Source organism: Dama dama, chromosome 9 (genome assembly GCF_033118175.1).
Source record: "Dama dama isolate Ldn47 chromosome 9, ASM3311817v1, whole genome shotgun sequence".
In the NCBI taxonomy this organism is placed as follows: Eukaryota; Metazoa; Chordata; class Mammalia; order Artiodactyla; family Cervidae; genus Dama; species Dama dama.
Genome location: NC_083689.1, coordinates 29,609,280 through 29,622,752, shown reverse-complemented (window position 1 = coordinate 29,622,752; position 13,473 = coordinate 29,609,280). Strand labels below are relative to the sequence as shown.

Genomic DNA, 13,473 nt, shown 5'->3' with positions numbered 1-13,473 from the left:
GTAAGTGAGCGACACCCAATAACAAGGGTTCCATTCTCGCATGCTGAGGTTGCGTAGTGGAAAGGACGGCAGTCGTGTTTCTGGAGCGGGCAGCGCCCGGCCTGGCGGCACGAAGATCTTTGGACCCAGGTGCCCGGCAGGTTTCGCTGGCGGCCTCTGGGCGGGGCTCTGGGGGCGTGGGGCGGGGCTCAGCGCGGGGCGGGGCGGCGCGCCGGGGACGTGGCAGCCTCAGGAACCGGCGCCTCCGGCGGCCATCTTGGAGGCGGGCGTGCGCGCTGCAGGGTCCTACCTGCGTGTTGCTCGTGTTCTCGCAGCCGTAGTCTTACACCTAGCCTGTCTAGCCTCCACTTTTCACTGCCACGCAGACACTATCTCGAGCCTGCAGGTAAGCGTTAGTCTGGCAGCAGTGCGGGTGCATGTGGGCGGCGGGATGGGGCTCAGGCGCCCAAACCAGCAGCCAGGGGCGCCTTGGCTGCGAGGGGGCCGGGTCGGCCGAGCCGGGAGGCTAGGGTCGCTCGAGAGCTCCTTAGTGGTACAGTCCGGGCTCCCGCTGTTGGAGCGTCCAGGGTTCAGCCCAGGCACCGGTAGGCTTCATGAGGCAAGCATTCCTGCTGTGGATTTTGCGGAGAGTGCGGCCCGGGGGTCTTGGCCGGTTCTAGGGTCCAGTCCCCGGACCCACCCCGGCGCCCCGGTCTGTTTGGCTCCACCTTCCACCGCGCTGGCCAGAGGGGAGAGACCGGAGGTAGGCGACCTTGGCCCGGCCCAGCCCGCCTGGAGACGTGGCAGAGCCGGGGGGAGGCCGCTCCCGGGTCAACAAATGGGGATGGGCACTAAGCAGGAGCTTCTTTAACAGTGGGTTCCCCCTTAGATGCCTAGCGCCGCTCTGGAGGGCTTTTGCACTCTGCTGTCTCTTTGTTCATTTTTAGGACCTGCTTCGAGCAAATTTGCGTGATAGCCTGTGTCCTAGATTGGCAGAATTTGTCCAGTTTAAGAGAGTGTCGTTGGAAGTAGTTCCTGAGAGACAGCGTGTATGTTTCCGCGAACATGACACATTTTGACATTCCAGTCTTTTTCCTTTACAGCCGCTATTTGGTCAATGAACATTTATAGAAGTTATTTTTGGGATCAGAACTGGGAATGCAGAGACAAAACTCATTAGACTTTCCTGCAGCAGTGCTCGCTAAAGTGTAGTAGAGAGCATCTTTTGAACCGGTAATATATTAACAGTAGTAATGATTTTTAATAAGATTTTATGTTTATCAGAGGTTCATTATTCCACCTCTTGCATCTTTATAAGTAGCCACCTACTTTTAAGAGAAAATCCAAGGCACAAGCAGATTGGAAGAGCAGAGTGCATCCAGGAACGGACCCAGTTTTCCAACCCATTTCCATCACTTTTTCTTTAATGCTGATACATTAATATAATTTCTGTGTTGAGACTAAGCTTTAGAACCTCTACAACTCTGACATTTCCCTGTTACTTTTATCACAAACTTTTCTTTAGCAGATGGTATTATATTCCCTGGTGGCTCAGCGGTTAAGAATCCTCATACAGTGCAGAAGACTTGGGTTCGGTCCCTGGGTGGGCAAGATCCCCTGGAGGAGGAAATGGCTACCCCCTCCAGTATTCTGGCCTGCAGAATTCCATGGACAGAGGAGCCTGGTAGGCTACAGTCCAAGGGTCACAAAGAGTCAGACATGATTGAGCACGTTGTTTATGAATCTTTACCCAGTATTGTCGTTAAGCTAGTTCTCAAACAGTCTGGCTTTTAAAGACAGAAAGAAATTGACCAATATTCCATTTTATGGGTTCTATTCATTGTACAAAGTCTTTTGCAAGTGTAAACATTGCACTTCATTCAGTTATGTTTATCTTTAAATTTGACTCCCACTAATCACTTTGAGGATTGGTAGCATTTGTAGTAGGAAGATGAATAACCAGTGAAAAAATGAGATGAAAAGAGAGAGCTTTGTCAGGGAGTGATAAAGTCCCCAGAAGGTGGTTCTGTCCCATATTATCTACCTTTGATCTGTTGTTTAGTCACTGAGTCGTGTCTAATTCTTTTCAACCTCATGGACTGCAGCATGCCAGGCTTCCCTGTCCTTCACTGTCTCCCGGAGCTTGCTTAAACTCATGTCCGTTGAATCAGTAATGCCATCCAACCATCTCATCCTCTGTGCTCACCCCTTTCTCCTCCTGCCTTCAATCTTTCCCAGCCTCAGGGTCTCTTCCAATGAGCCATCTGTTTGCATCAGATGGCCAAAGTATTGTAGCCTTAGCTTCAGCATCAGTCCTTCCAATGGATATTCAGGGTTGACTTCCTTTAGGATTGACTGTTTGGATCTCCTTGCTGTCCAAGGGACTCTGAAGAGTCTTCTCTGGTACCATGATTCAAAAGCATCAATTCCTCAGCATTCAGCCTTCTTTATGGTCCATCTCTCACATCCGTACATGACTACTGGAAAAATCGTGGCTTTGACTATCGGACTTTTGTTGGCAAAGTGATGTCTCTGCTTTTTAATACACTGTCTGTGTTTGTCATAGCTTTTCTTCCAAGGAGCAAATGTCTTAATTTCATGGCTGCAGTCACTATTCCACAGTGATTTTGGAGTTGAAGAAAATAAAATTTGCCACTGTTTTCACCTTTCCCCCATCTATTTGCCGTGAAGTGATGGGACCAGTTGCCTTGATGTTAGTTTTTTGAATGTTGAGTTTTAAGCAAGCGTTTTCACTCTCCTCTTTCACCGTCATCAAGAGTCTTTTTAGTTCCTTTCCACTTTCTGCCTTTAGGGTGGTCTCATGTATACATCTGAGGTTGTTGATATTTCTCTCAGCAGTCTCAGTTCCAAATTCTGCTTCATCCAGCTCGGCCTTTCACATTATGTACTGTGCTTATAAGTTTAATAAGCAGGGTGACGATATACAGCCTTGACGTACTCCTTTCCCAATTTTGAACCAGTCCATTGTTCTATATCCTCTTCTAACTGTTGCTTCTTGACCTACATACAGATTTTTAAGGAGGCAGGTAAGGTGATCTGGTATTTCTATCTCTTTAAGAATTTTCCACAGTTTATTGTGATCCACACAGTCAAAGGCTTTAACATAGTCAACAAAGCAGAAGTAGATGTTGTTGAATGAAAGGATTTTGCCTGTCTGGATATCTGCTTTCTATTTCCTGCCCATAGATCTTTCATCTACACTCATAGTAAAACTTTTAAAAGTGTTGTACATAATTGCTTTACCTCCTACCTCAGTCCAGTTGAAACTGGCTTCTATCCTCACTCCCTTTTGGAAACAGCTCTCACTAAGTTTTAACTCCAGTTTGGCAAATCTGTTGACTTTTTCATATATCATCCTATTTGGTTTCTCTGCAGCATCTGATACCATTGCCTTGAAACACTCGTCTCTGGTTTTTGGACACCGCTGCCTGCTGTTTTTTTTCCTGTTTTTGTGGTCTCTCATTCTTCTCTGCAGGTGTTTTTTTCCCCTCGTTGGGCCATCTTCTTTTTTCACTTAGTCTTCTCAGATTATCTCTTTTCAGCACATGACTTTAGAGACTATCAGTGAACTGACGAAGCCCACATTTATGTGGTTTCTGAGCTGCAAATCAAGTCAGCTGTACTTGGTTGCTTCAAGGAGTTTGCACTTAGCATGTCCAATATGAAATACTGTGTAATCCCTTCTTTCCCAAAACATCAGACACACACTTTGACCTCCTCCAGTGTTCCTTATCTTATTGAATGGCACCACCATCTGTCCAGGTGTGCAGGTCATGCTTCTCCCCTTCCTGGACCCCATATCCAGCCTATTGCTGGGTCTTACCACTTAAACATCTCCTGAGTCTATCCACTCTTCTCCATCTCCACTGTCATCACTTTAGGCTAAACCAAAGTTTTTCAACCTTGCCATTATTGGTGTTCGGGGCCAGATAATTCTTGTGACTGTCCTGTGCATTGTAGAATTTTTAGCTGTATCTCCAGCTTTTACCTACTAGATGCCCCTAATACTTTGTAGTTGTTGGTTTTTTTTTTTAATATTTATTTCTTTGTCTACCTGGGTCTTAGCTGTGGCATGCGAGATCCATCTTCTCAGTGCATGGGTTTCTCTAGTTGTCATGTGTGGGCTCAGCAGTTGGAGCGTGCACGCTTAGTTGTCCTGCAGCATGTGGGGATCTTAGTTCTTCAACCAGGGTTTGAACCCATGACCCCTGCACTGGAAGGCAAATTCTTAACCACTGGACCACAAAAATGTCTTCAGACACTGCCAAATGACCCCTGAGGGGCAGGTCACCCTTCTTCACTCCCTGTTTGAGAATCACTAGTCTAGAATGTTATTTGAAATACTTCTGTATCCTTCTTAAGGGTCTCCCTGCTGTTCTATGTAGATACCCTATGGCACGGTCTGCATTCTTTGGTCAGAGGAATGTTTTCAAAACACAAATATGAATTGCCTAAAGCAGCCTAAATATCCTTCAGCAAATAAATGGATAATCAAACATCTGTAAAATGGGATAGTATTCAGCAGTGATAAAGAACCAACCAACGATCCATCCAACAGCTTGAATGGATCTTGAGAGCACCCTTTTGCATGAAAAAAGCCAATTTCAGAAGGCTATATGCAGTATGGTTTTATTTTTGTAACATTCAAGAAATGAGAAAACAGAGAACAGTTGTTTGTCAGGGTGTATGGCAGATGAGAGGGTGTACCAAGGAACAGCACGCGGGAGTTTGGGGAGAGGGAACAATTCTGTGTCCTGATGGTGGTGGCCGCTCCGAGAGTCAGTGCATATGATGAAATGTCACAGAACTGCATACAGACACATGTGAATAAAAACAGGTGAAATCCAAAGGAGGTTTATACTTCAGTTACTCATATTGTGCCAGAATTAATTTCCTAGATTTTATGGTTGAACCCTAGTTATGTAGGATGCTGTCATTGGAAGGAGCTGGGTTTAGGGTACTGATGAACTCTGCCCTGTGTTGGCATCTTCTTGTAAGTCTAAAATTCCTTCAAAGAAATTAAAAGACAAGTAACATCATCCCTAGTTTGAATGCCCCCACGGTGACTTTCTGTTCTTAGAAGATTCTACTCTTTAACTTGGCTTGTAAATCTCAGTACAGTCTGGGCGCCCATCCAGGTCTCCAATCCTCATTCCTGTTCCTTTCTGAATTTCTGTATATTCACTTTTTTTGGCATGTACCCTCCTTGTCTTCTTTCCCTTTCCTAATTAAATCCTGATCGTCCCTTTCTGACCCCAAGTCAAAATCATTTTCTAGCAAACAGAATTGTTCTTATCTTCAGAGCACATCATTCAGGCTATAGTTCACTGTATGTTGGTGTTATTGGTTGTCTCCTGGGCTGTACTGTAAGTATCCTGTTTGTTTTTGCTTATAGTCTTATTTCCAGAGGCACCAGTGTAGTGCTTGGCAAGTGATTGACCTTCCCTGAATATTTGTGAAATGAGTAAAAACTTCAAAAATGTATTTGATGTATTTAGAAGTTCTCATTTTATCCTTGAAGCAGGCTTGAAAGTTTGTAATTTTTAAGGAAAATTTTCTAACATTTTTGTAATCCATTTTTGTCTGTTAGGAAAAATGCTTGTGGCATTTTTGCTAAAAACTGACTTTTCTAAAAGCTGAGACCTAATCATTTAGCCATTATGTTGTTGTTTAGTTGCTAAGTCACATCTGACTCTTGCAGTCCCGTGGACTAGCCTCCCAGGCTCTCCTGTCCATGGGATTTTGTAGGCAAGAGTATTGGAGTGGGTTGCCATTTCCTTCTCTAGGAGATCTTCCTGATCCAGAGATCAAACCCGTTTCTCTTGCCTTGGCAGGTGGGTTAACCATTATGGGGGGTACCTTTTAGAATGTAAACAAAGAAAAACTGGGAATAAGGAAGAATACTGGAGTGGGTTGCCTTTTCCTTCTCTAGGGGATCTTCCCAACCCAGGGATCGAACCCACATCTTCTGCTTCGGCACGTAAATTCTTTTCTCTGAGCCACCTGGGAAGTGGAGTGGCCTGTTAACAGGAGTAGCCCATGTACACTGCTTAGTGAGGAGGGAGGAAGTGTTTCAAAAATACTTTACGTACTTTATTTTTGAAGTAATAGTGACTGGAATCTAGATATAAATCTAACATGCATTCCTGTGCCAGAAATTAAATTAGTAATTTACTATTTGAAATATATTGGGTAATTACATAGCTAACATAAAATTATTGCTCAATTATGAAGTAGGTGTATGAAAATGTCTCAGATTGTTTGCTCATTAAATAGTCTCGCTACTTAAAATTTTGGCAAATCCTTCACCTGGAGATAAGTGGCATTGTATACAGTAAAAACAGACATCTGTCTGTTGGTTGTGTATTTACATTTGAGCTATGTAATTTTTATTTTGTTTTATTGGCGTGTAGTCGCTTTACAGTGTTATGTGTGTTTCTGCTGTACAGTGAAGTGGATCAGCTACATGAAGACACATACCACGCCCCTAAGCCGCCTTCCCACCCCGCCAGCCCCAGTCCCTCCCCTGCAGGTCCTCAGGGAGCCCTGCGCTGAGCTCCCTGTTACAGCGTTACACAACTTCCCACTCCTATCTGCCCTACATTTGGTGGTGTGTGTATGTCAGGCCTGCTCTCCCCACCGCCCACCATGTCACATGCCTGTTCTCTGTCTGCATCTCTCTTCCTGCCCCGCAAACAGACTCGTCTGTGCCATCTTTCTAGATTTCATACATATGTGTTAATACATAATATTTTCTCTTTCTAACTTACTTTACTCTGTATGACAGACTTGGGTCTGTCCCTGACCCAGTTTTGTTCCTTTTTATGACTGAGTAATATTCCATTGTGTGTATGTACCCCTACATCTTCTTTATCCATTCATCTGTTGATGGACATCTAGGTTGCCTCCGTGTCCTGGCTGTTGTAAATGGTGCTGCAGTGAGCATTGGGGTGCGTGTGTATTTTGAATTACGGTGTTCTCAGAGTATGTGCCCAAATGGTGGGATTGCTGGATCGTATGTTAGTTCTGTTTTTAGTTTTCTACAGCACCTCTGTACTGTTCTCCTTAGTAGCTGTGTCAATTTATAGTCTCACAGTGTAGGAAGGTTCCCTTTTCTCCACACCCTCTCCAGCATTTATTGTTTGTAGATTTTTTGATGATGGCCGTTCTAACCAGTGTGAGGTAATATCTCATTGTAGTTTTGATTTGCATTTCTCTAGTAATAAATGATATTGAGCACTTTTTCGTGTTTTTATTAGCCATTTGTATGTCTTTGAAGAAGTGACTATTTAGGTCTTCCATCCATTTTTTGATTGGGCTGTTTATTTTTTTGATACTGATCTACATGAGTTGCTTGTATATTTTGGAGATTAATCCCTTGTCAGTTGTTTCATTTGCAAACACTTTCTCCCATTCTAAGGAATGTCTTCTCATCTTGTTTATGGTTTCCTTTGCTTTGTAAAAGCTTTTTAAGTTTTATTAGGATCCATTTGTTTATTTTTGTTTTTATTTTTGTTACTTTAGGAGGTGGGTCAGAAAGGATCTAGCTGCATTTTATGTCAGAGTGTTTTATGTTTTTCACTTAAGAGTTTTATAGTGTCTAGACTTGCATTTAGATTTTTAATCTTTTGTGAGTTTATTTTTGTGATGGTGTTAGGAAATGTTCTAATTTCATTCTTTTACATGTAGCTGTCCAGTTTTCCCAGCACCTCTCGTTGAAGAGGCTGTTTTTCTCCATTGTATCGTCTTGCCTCCTTTGTCAAAGATTAGGTGCTCATTGGTGCCTCAGGTTATCTCTAGACATTGAACTGTGTTTCTGTTTTTGTGCCAATACTGTATTGTCTTGATTAGTGCAGCTTTGTAGTATAGTCTGAAGTCAGGGAGCCTGATTACTCTAGCTCTTTCTTCCTCAAGATTGCTTTGGCTGTTCGGGGTCTTTTGTGTTTTCATACAAATTGTAAAAATGTTTTGTTCTAGTTCTGTGAAAAATGGCATTGGTAATTTAAGAGGGGTTGCAGTGAATCTGTAGATTGCTCTGGATAATGTAGTCATTTTCACAATATTGATTATTCAGAGGAAGAACATTGTATAGTTCTGTCTATTTGTGTTGTCTTTGATTTCTTTCATCAGTGTCATTTTAATAAGTTTTCTGCATACAGGTCTTCTGTCTCTTCAGGTAGTTTTATTCCTAGGTATTTTATTCTTTTTGTTACAATGGTAAATAGAATTGTTTTCTTAATTTCTCTTTCTGATCTTTCATTGTTAGTGAATGGATATGCAGGAGATTTCCATGTATTGATTTTGTATCCTGCAGCTTTACTAACTAAGTTCATTGGTTTGCTCTAGTAGTTTCCTGGTGGCATCTTTAGGATTTTCTATGTATACCACCATGTCATCCACAGTGAGTTTTATTTCTTCTTTTCCAATTTGTATTTCTTTTATTTCTTTTTCTTCTCTGATTTCTGTGGCTAGGACATCTAGAACTATGTTGAATAATATTGGCCAGAGTGGGCACCCTTGTCTTGTTCCTGATTTTAGAGGAAATGCTTTCAGTTTTTCACTATTGAGAATAATGTTTGCTGTGGATTTGTCATATATGGCATTTACTGTGTTAAGGTAGGTTTGCTCTGTGCCTGTTTTCTGAAGCGTTTTTGTAATAAATGGGTATTGAAATTTGTTGGAAGCTTTTTCTGCATCTATTGCCATTTTCCTATGATTTACCCCTTCCATTTGTTAATACTGTGTATCACATTGAGTGATTTGCATATATTGAAGAATTCTTCCATCCCTGGGATAAACCCCATTTGATCGTGGTGTGTGATCCTTTTAATGTGTTGTTGGATTCTGTTTGCTAGTATTCTGTTGAGATTTTTGTGTCCATGTTCATCAGTGATGTTGGCCCGTAATTTTCTTTTTTTTGTGTGATGTCTTTGGTTTTGGTATTGGTCATGGTGGCCTCATTGAATGAGTTTGGGAGTGTTCCTCCCTCTACAATTTATTTTGAAGAGTTTGAGAAGGATAGGTGTTAGCTCTTTTCTAAGTGCTTTATTTTCTAACTATTCAAGGTTTAAAAGTATACTTTTTATTACTGTGTAATCTTTATTACATTTTAATATTTTTACAGTTGTACTGAAATTGAAAAATGATGGAAGAGAGTGGAATAGAGACAACACCACCTGGGACCCCCCCACCGAATTCTGGGGGCCTGGCTTCTGCTGCTGCACTGTCTTCCGCCCCGGCTCCTTTAGGTACGTGCAGTTGTCTAGCATCAGGGTTTTGAGTAGAGTCAGGATACTGTCATCTTTTCTCAGAGCCATTTAACAAAAGCCGAGAGACATAGCTCAGAGATGCTGTGAGTTCAGTTTCAGACCACTGCAATAAAGCAAGTCACATGAGTTTTTTTATTTCCTAGTGCATATAGAAATTATGATTACACTATACTGTAGTCTCTTAAATGTGCAATAGATTATGTCTGTGTCTAAAAAAGAAAACAGTGTACCTACTTCAATTAAATACTTTGCTAAAGCATTGCTTTAAAATGCTGGCTGTCATCTGGGCTTCAGTGAGTTGTAATCTTTTTGCAGTGCCAAAGGTCAGTGATCATGCATCACCATAACAAATACAATAATAATGTAAAGTTTGAAATATTTTGAGAGGTACCAGAATGTCACACAGAGGCACGAAGAACAAATGCTGCCGGGTAGAATGGCACTGATAGATTTGCTTGACGTAAGGGTTGCCACAAACCTTCAGTTTGTAAAATGAAGCTAAATAAATTGAGGCATGCCTCTATATTAAAACTTTTGTAATCTTTGCCAGGATGAAGGTAAGTAGCCTTTTTTATTTAAGCCCAAAGGCAGAAAACATCTTCGTATTGCTTTAATTTTTATTTTTTGTTTTCATATTAACTAGAAATCATCTTTGTTATGACAGAAATATCCTAAAAAGCACGTGTTAGCTTTGTCTAACGTTCTGTGACTTTGTGGAGATTAACCTTCTGACCAAAGTTTTTCAGCCCTAAATTGTGAGGTTTTATGCTTGTATTAGCGGAGATGAAAAGCAGGTCTGTTTTATTAAAAGCACAGCAAAACAAACAGAAACAGCAAAGATCTGCAATACCATAACTTAATTTTATAGACCTGCTGCTTTAACTGATGGGAATTGAAAATCATTTGCACTCAGTCATACTCATGTATTTTAAATTATGTACTTAAAGATAACTCTTGGGAATAGGGTCTGTTAAATTTAAAAATTTTCCAAGATGGTAATGAGATACTTTGAAAACTAAATGAAAAGCATGTCACTGAAGTGTGACTTTCCCTCCCCTCTTTCCTAGCCGCAGCCAGCACCTTCCCTTCTCCCAGCGGGCCCTCGGTGCAGACCTTGCCGCCTCAGGCGTACTCCACCCCCCAGCCGCCCCTGCCTCCTGTGCAGCCTGCGGCGCCCTTGCCCTTTCTGCCGTCTGCACCCGTTCCTTCTGTCCCTCCACTCGTCACCTCTCTGCCACCTCCTGCTTCTCCGCCGACTGCTGCTGCCTTCAGTAATCCTCCTCTATCCCACTTCCCGCCTTCCACCTCTGCCCCAAACACTGTCTTACCTGCACCCCCGTCGGGTCCTCCCACTTCGGGATTCTCCGTTGGCTCAGCGTACGACATTACGAGGGGACATGCAGGAAGAGCTCCACAGACACCCCTGATGCCATCGTTTTCTGCACCTCCGGTGACAGGTATTCTCTCATTGACACTTTGAAACAGGTGGCTATAGGGAATGTTTTCTGTTTGTTTTTTTTGGTAACAGCTTTATCGAGGTGTAATTCCCATACAATACCCTTTCATGTGTACAGTTTAATAGTTGTTACTATATTTACCAAGTTGTGCAGCCATCACCACAGTCGACTTTAGAACCTTTTAATCACCCCCAAAGAAACTGCATACCTGTTAGCAGTCACTCCATACTTCTCCCAATCCTCATGGTTCTCAGAACCACTAATGTACCTTCTTTCTCTGTAGACTTGCTTGTTTGGGACATTTCCTATAAATGGACTTGTATTAGTATGCAGTCTTTCGTGACAGGCCACTTTCACTTAGTGTGATGTTTTCAAGATTCATCCATGTTGTAACAGGTGTCAGAGCGTTCTTCCTTTTTAGGATTGAACGATATTCCGTTGTATGGCTATCCCATGTTTTGTTTATTCATTTCATCAGTTGATAAACTGTTGGTTGTTTCCACTTTTTGGCTATGGTGAATACTGATTTTATGAACCTTGGTGTGCAAGTTTTATATAGAAATGTTTTCATTTCTCTTGAGTATGTACCTAGGTTCAGACTTGCTGAGTTTTTTTTTTTTTCCCCTGAAGGGCTTCATTTTTTTTAAAATAAATTGAAGTAAAGTTGCTTTATAACATTGTGTTAGTTTCAGGTGTATAGCATAGTTACTCAGTTACACATATATCTATTCTTTTTCAGATTCTTTTCCATTATAGGTTATTACAAGATATTGAGTAGAGTTCCCTGTGCTATACAGTAGGTCCTTGTTATTTATCTGTTATATATATATAGTAATGTTTTTCTGTTAATCCCAAACTCCTAATTTATCCCCACTCTTCGCCTTTGATAACCGTCTTTTTTTTTTTTGGTATGTCTGTGAGTTTGTGATGTGAATAAGTTCGTTTGCATCATGTTTTAAAATTCCACATATAAGTAGTAACGTGGTACTTGTCTAATTTACTTCACTTAGGACGATCATTTCTAGGTCCATCCATGTTGCTGCAAATGGCATCATTTCATTCTTTATGGCTGAGTAGTATCCCATTGTGTATACATATACCACATCTATTGATTCATCTGTTGATGGACATTTAGGTTGCTTCCATGTCTTGGCTCTTGTAAATAGTGCTGCTCTTGGGGTGCATGTCAGAATTGCTGACTTTAGTGCAACCATCAGACTATTGTCTAAAGCAGCTGCACCATTCATTTTACTTTCTTAGCAGCATTAAGGAGGGTTCTTGTTACTCTGCATGAATATTTTATTCACTTTTCCTTGATTTCCAGAGCTTCCTATTTTCCTTTAAAGTATTAAAACTGATGTTACTTAATATATGATTTTTATATGATATAAAACTTAGAACATGGTTAGTATGTGAAAGCCAAAGTCACTCAGTTGTGTCTGACTCTTTGTGACCCCATGAACTGTACAGTCCATGGAATTCTCCAGGCCAGAATACTGGAGTGGGTGGTAGCCTTTCCCTTCTCCAGGAGAATCTTCCCAATGCAGGGATCCAACCCAGGTCTCCTGTATTGCAGGCAGATTCTTAACCAGCTGAGCCACAAAGGAAGGGAAATGTCGGACAAAATTCCAAAATTTTGTCCTAACATTTTGTGTGGTTATAGAGAAACAACCAAGGTGAAGTCTGAGTTTAGCTTTACTTAAAAATTATCAGGACCGAATGATCCAGGGAGTAGTTTATTTAGCCATGTAAAAGTTCAAAATCAAATAAGTGTATGTACTGTAAGTTGGTGGTATTGGACTATTTTATTTTCTAGGTCAAGAACACCTACTTTTTTTGGCTTCCCTGGAATGGTTATTGGAAATCAGTATTAAAACTTCATCCTGTCATATTCTTCCTATTGTTTCTCTAATTTTAGGAAAAGAAACAACTTTGTTGTGATTTTTTTTTTTTTAATCCAGTTTGGATTATCTAGTTTAACAAAAATTTTTGCAGAGTGCAGGTATGACACCCATGTGTATGTATATGTGGATTTTCTTTTTGAGTTAAAATATCGTATATGGATATGTTTACTAATTTTTATATGAATTTTGTATGATGAGCTTGAGTGCTCATAACAGTTATTTTTATGGTTTAAGGAGAATTAGGCTGTAGCTGTTTGCGTCCATGTGCTACATTGGGCAAACATGAAGTACTTTTGGGTGTATTTTTTTGTCCATTTTCAGGGGACTAGTAGTAAGCCTAAGAAGAGGGAAAGAAATTTCTTTTTTGGAGTTTGTATAATTTATTTAGGTGATTCTTTGAATTCATATCTCAGTGTTGAAATGCCTGAGTATATAGTAACATGATTAAAGCTGTTTTGAACTACTCATTTCTTATGTTGTATCATCTTTTTTATAGGAGATATTTTATGGAATAAATTACATATGTTAACATTTTTGCCATTAACTAGGTATTTTGCCAACTCCTATTACTCAGCAAGCTGGTTTGACATCTGTGGCACAGGGAACTGGAACCACATCAGCCATCACTTTCCCAGAGGAGCAGGAAGACCCTAGAATTGGTAGAGGTCAGGATGAAGCTTCAGCTGGTGGACTCTGGGGTTTTATTAAGGTAAGGGGTATTTACTTTAAAAACTGTGTGTAATTTTTGAATTATAAAACTTAAGAGAATTTTGAAAGTAAAAAATAGTATAAGGAAAAATCATTGTAAAATATCTTTTTAGTCTTATTACACTTTTTCTGGGC

At 41.0% G+C, this 13,473-nt stretch overlaps 1 protein-coding gene across 2 annotated transcripts in view; it reads left to right on the top strand.

Moving 5' to 3' along the window:
• The first annotated feature begins 235 nt into the window (after positions 1-235).
• The window catches only part of PRRC1 (proline rich coiled-coil 1), a 59,769-nt gene continuing 46,531 nt past the window's right edge, over positions 236-13,473 (top strand). For both annotated transcript variants that reach the window (XM_061150861.1, XM_061150860.1), the window contains exons 1-4: positions 236-385; positions 9,125-9,248; positions 10,337-10,726; positions 13,179-13,339. In XM_061150861.1, coding sequence (XP_061006844.1) covers positions 9,143-9,248; positions 10,337-10,726; positions 13,179-13,339 — 657 coding nt within the window. In that variant the 5' untranslated portion in view covers positions 236-385; positions 9,125-9,142. The remainder of the gene's footprint in view (positions 386-9,124; positions 9,249-10,336; positions 10,727-13,178; positions 13,340-13,473) is intronic.